At 48.6% G+C, this 4,882-nt stretch overlaps 1 protein-coding gene across 1 annotated transcript in view; it reads left to right on the top strand.

Moving 5' to 3' along the window:
* Positions 1 to 4,867, top strand: part of LOC116686627 (bone morphogenetic protein receptor type-2) — a 23,249-nt gene extending 18,382 nt beyond the window's left edge. Inside the window, exons 15-20 of the mRNA XM_032511648.1 lie at positions 41 to 114; positions 223 to 345; positions 473 to 652; positions 1,092 to 2,037; positions 3,766 to 4,104; positions 4,505 to 4,867. Of these exons, the coding sequence (XP_032367539.1) occupies positions 41 to 114; positions 223 to 345; positions 473 to 652; positions 1,092 to 2,037; positions 3,766 to 4,088 (1,646 nt within the window). The 3' untranslated portion in view covers positions 4,089 to 4,104; positions 4,505 to 4,867. The remainder of the gene's footprint in view (positions 1 to 40; positions 115 to 222; positions 346 to 472; positions 653 to 1,091; positions 2,038 to 3,765; positions 4,105 to 4,504) is intronic.
* Positions 4,868 to 4,882: the final 15 nt, after the last annotated feature.

The raw sequence follows: 4,882 nt of genomic DNA, 5'->3' as shown, positions 1-4,882 counted from the left end.
TAACACTGATGTCTGGATCCCTGTCCCTGCTGTCTTCTAGGGGGCGCTGTGCCCAGTGTCTGCCGGCCGTTGACAGAAGAAGACCTGGAGACCCAGAAACTGGACCCCAAAGAGGTTTTTTACTTTCAATGTGTCCTCATGTCTGCAGTTTGTCCTCCTCAGACCAGGTGGGCCTCCTCAGACCAGGTGAGTCTCTGTAACATGTGGACTCTGTCCCTCCAGGTGGACAAGAACTTGAGGGAGAGTTCAGAGGAGAACCTGATGGAGCGGTCCCAGAAACAGTTCGGTTCAACGGAGCAACGCCGGACCAACCTGCTGCACCGCCAGATCCTCCAAACGGCTGAGGTACTACGGTAGTCCACCTAAGACACGTCTTGTTCAGCACTAAGCTAGCTAAGCCCCCTTTTTGTCATCTTTTCGTCTGCTGTTGACAGTCTGTAGTAACTGAAGATCTGTTCCTGTGGTTCTCCAGGGGAACAGCCCTGTGTCGGTTCCCCAGGGGGAGCTGGGAGGTGTTGGGGGGGTTTTGACCATCCACCCCCTCCCCAAACAGCAGAACATGCCCCAGAGACCCACCAGCCTCCCCTTCCTCCACAAAACCAAGGAGACCGCCTCTTCCAGACTGAAGTTGGGAAAGTCCAACCACAAACAGGTACAGAACCACAGAGAGAACCACAAACAGGTACAGAACCACTGACAGAACCACAGAAGGTACAGAACCACAGATAGAACCACAGAAGATACAGAACCACAGATAGAACCACAGAAGGTACAGAACCACAGATAGAACCACAGAAGATACAGAACCACAGATAGAACCACAGACAGGTACAGAACCACAGATAGAACCACAGACAGGTACAGAACCACAGAGAGAACCACAGACAGGTACAGAACCACAGACGGGTGCAGAACCACAGAATGGTACAGAACCACAGACAGGTACAGAACCACAGACGGGTGCAGAACCACAGACAGGTGCAGAATAAACAGCCCCTCCCCCTTAAAATTCTGATGGTTGTGTTGTTGTCTCTGGTTCCCCCGAATGGAGCCTAACGCGTTAAACTGATCCAGAATCGTCTGTGTTTCAGGTGGAAACCGGCGTTGCTAAGATGAACACGGTTGTGGTCGCCACGGCTGCAGAGCCTCGCCAGGTTACCGCGGTAACTATCAACACCAGCACGAGAGGAGGCGGCGGCGCTGCTGTGAGCCGAGTTCACTCGAAAACGTCGGTCGCCAGCGGCTACAGTGCGGGCGCCCCCACCCTGATGACCAACGTTCTGATTGGCGGTGGGCAGACCAATCCGGCGGGGCCGCAGCTGGAGGACGAAGACAAGATGGAGGCCGGAGAGGACCAGGGTATAAACCTGCTCAACGCCAGTCCAGATGAACATGAACCTCTGCTGAGTCGAGAGCAGCAGCCCGCTGAGAGCCAACCCGGATCAAACGCCAACAACAACAACAACCGGACCGCGTGGGCCTCCAACAAGGTTCAGGGCTCAGATCCAGACCCGTGTGTCCGCAGAGTGCTTTGTGCAGGACCGGCATCGATCCCTCGGTCCTCCAGAAGCCCAGAGACCTGTCTTTGTGCAGGACCGGCATCAATCCCTGGGTTCTCCAAAAGCCGAGAGACCCGTCTTTGTGCAGAACCGGAGTCGACCCCTGGGTGCTCCAGAAGCCCAGAGATATGTCTTTGTGCAGGGCCGGTGTCGAACCCTGGGTCCTCCAGAACCCCAGAGACCCGTCTGATCCAGACTCAAACAGAAGAAGCTCCGGGGATAGTTCCAAATGCCCTCAGATCCCCAGCTTCCGCATCTTCAAAAGCAAAGGCCCCGGTTTTACACAAAGCCCTAAACCCTCCAGTCTCTGATCCAAACCCTCCGGTCTCTGAATCTCAACATCAGAAACCCACAGCTCTTCTAGAACCTGCAGTGGCTCTACGACGTCCAGCCTTCGATCCACAATCCCCAGGTTTGCCGCAGAACAGACGCGGGCGTCCGTGTTCCCTCGACCTTTCAGCATCCTGCACCTCTTCAGGTGAGGCAATCAGGGAGAAACAAGCTGTAATGTTACCCTACAGGACAGATGTTCATCATCAGAAAACAAGCCTTAATTTACCCTACAGGACCAGATGTCATCAGTCAGGGAGAAACACAGCTGTATTGTACCCTACAGACAGATGTTCAATCATCAGTAGAAACAGCTTAATGTTACCCACAGACAGATGTTCTCATCAGGTGAACAGCTGTAATGTTACCCTACAGACAGATGTTCATCATCAGGAGAAACAGTGTAATGTTACCCTACAGGACAGATTTCATCATCAGAGAAACAAGCTGTAATGTTACCCCACAGGACAGATGTTCATCATCCAGGTAAAACAAGCTGTAATGTCTACCCTACAGACAGATGTTGCATCATCAGGAGAAAAAGCTGTAATTGTACCCTACAGGACAGATTGTTCACCTCATCAGGGATAAACAAGCTGTAATGTTACCCTACAGCCAGATGTTTATCATCAGGAGAAACAAGCTGTAATGTTACCCCTACAGGACAATGTTCATCATCAGAGAAACAAGCTGTAATGTTACCCTACAGGACATATGTTCAGCTCAGGTAGACACAAGCTGTAATGTTACCCTACAGGACAGATGTTCATCATCAGGTAGAAACAAGCTGTATGTTACACCTACAGGACAGATGTCATCATCAGGTAAAACAAGCTGTAATGTTACCCTACAGAACAGAGTTCATCACAGGGAGAAAACTTAATGTTCCCTACAGGACATGTCATCATCAGGGAGAAACAAGCGTAATGTTACCCTACAGGACAGATGTTCATACGTGCCACTAAAGATTGCGTTGTTGCTGCTGACAGACTGCAATTATTCTTCTAAGTGTCTGACAACATTATGGAGGGATCCCTACAGAGATAGACATTTTAGTTAAAGAGGAAGATCCTTTAGTTTAACATGATACCCTCTAAAAGTTGATTATTTACATGGAGTCTGGTGAGATATGCTGCTCTATACACGCTAAAAGTAGTGATTATTTACACGGATTGTGGTGGAGATATGCTGCTCTATACACGCTAAAGTAGTGTTTTACATGAGTCTGGTGGAGATATGCTGCTCTATACACACTAAAGTAGTGATTATTTACAGGAGTCGGTGGAGATATGCTGCTCTATACAGCTAAAGTATGATTATTTACATGGAGTCTGGTGGAGATTGCTGCTCTATACACGCTAAAAGTAGTGATTATTACACGGATCTGGTGGAGATATGCTGCTCTATACAGCTAAAATTAGTGATTTTACATGGAGTCTGGTGGAGATATGCTGCTCTATACACACTAAAAGTAGTGATTATTTACACGGAATCTGGTGGAGATATGCTGCTCTATACACGCTAAAAGTAGTGATTATTTACATGGAGTCTGGTGGAGATAGCGAATGCAATTTTGCGGATGTTTACATGTTTAAAAAAGGATCTTACGAGATGTTGGAAGACGTAATAAAGGAAGTAAGTAGGAAAGGAGGAAGGGAAAGAGAGAAAGGGAGATAAGGCAGGAAGGAAGGATGAAAGAGGATTTAGTTTCCTGTCCAAGAGGAGAGAAGAAACTAGAAAATATTCACATTTAACAAGCTGACATCACACCTGTTTTTACATTAAAAAATGACTCAAACTAATTATTGGATGATCTAGATTTAATTGATAGATTAATCTTTGCAGGTCTAATAAAAACATCTGTTTCCTTCTCCAGATGATGTTCCTCTGACCGATGACGGCGCTCTGAGCGCTTCGGGAGAGAAAATAAAACGCAGAGTCAAGACCCCGTACACCGTGAAGAAATGGCGTCCGGCCTCGTGGGTCGTTTCCACGGATACAGCTCTCGACCCGGACTTCGAGTTCATCACCGGCGGCGGCGGCGGCAGTCAGACCCATTTCCCCTCTGGTTGCCATGGAGCGGGAAGCTTTGGCATCCCCAAAATCAATCAGTCTAAATCCAGCATGGCGGTGTTTTGGGTCGGAGGCGGAGCCACAGCGACGGCGACCTCCGACCCCGACGGGAACACCTGCTTCTAAACGGTGATGTCACGGCCCGACGTGAGTCTCATGCTCAGATTTAAACAGTTTACGACGTAACTGTCGGACTGAAAGTAGTAAAGTTTTCTCATTATGAACAATAACAGAAGATGAAATCATTTCAGAAACGTTGTAGCTATCTATGGTTGGTTAATGCTAACATTAGCTCAAAACACCATTCAACTGACAGCCTTTGTTGTGCTTGATGCTAACTTGTAGCTAAGCTAGCAGTGAATCAACTTCGTTAAGTAGGTCCATTTATACTGTGTTGACGTTACAGAAGTCTCTCGTTAGCATCTCGGAGGCTACTTCAGACGTTACAGAAGTCTCTCGTTAGCGTCTTATATGCTCCTTGTCACAAAGTGACGCATGCGTGACTCACATCTGCCCTCTCCTCTCATTGGGCAGTGACACTTGTTGTCTTTTCTTAAAGGGGCGGCTGCGTAGTGAGGTCACAGCGTCAGTATCGGCCATTCATAGAGGAGAGTTTCCCTTTTTTCACCCCCTTTTCCTTCTTCTCCTTTGTTGTGGTGGATGGAACATCTGGAACATCTGGAGCGCAGGGAATGGCCCACGGAAAGAAACCAAGACCCTGGCGAGCATGGTGGAACCGGACCGGGCGAGGAACCAATCAGAGAGCTGCAAAAAACACCCGAGGAAATCTCTGACTGGAATCAGATTACGGCTTCATCTCCACCGCTACGTTTTGGTTTAAGAAGGAAAATATTCAGCTACATTCCCCCCTCTCATTCCCCCTGCTCTGGTGTTCCCCCTCTCATTCCCCCTGCTCTGGT

The sequence above is a fragment of the Etheostoma spectabile genome, unplaced genomic scaffold (genome assembly GCF_008692095.1).
Source record: "Etheostoma spectabile isolate EspeVRDwgs_2016 unplaced genomic scaffold, UIUC_Espe_1.0 scaffold406, whole genome shotgun sequence".
Taxonomy (NCBI): domain Eukaryota; kingdom Metazoa; phylum Chordata; class Actinopteri; order Perciformes; family Percidae; genus Etheostoma; species Etheostoma spectabile.
Note: the sequence above shows the minus strand (reverse complement) of the source record. Positions and strands in the feature narration are given on the sequence as shown.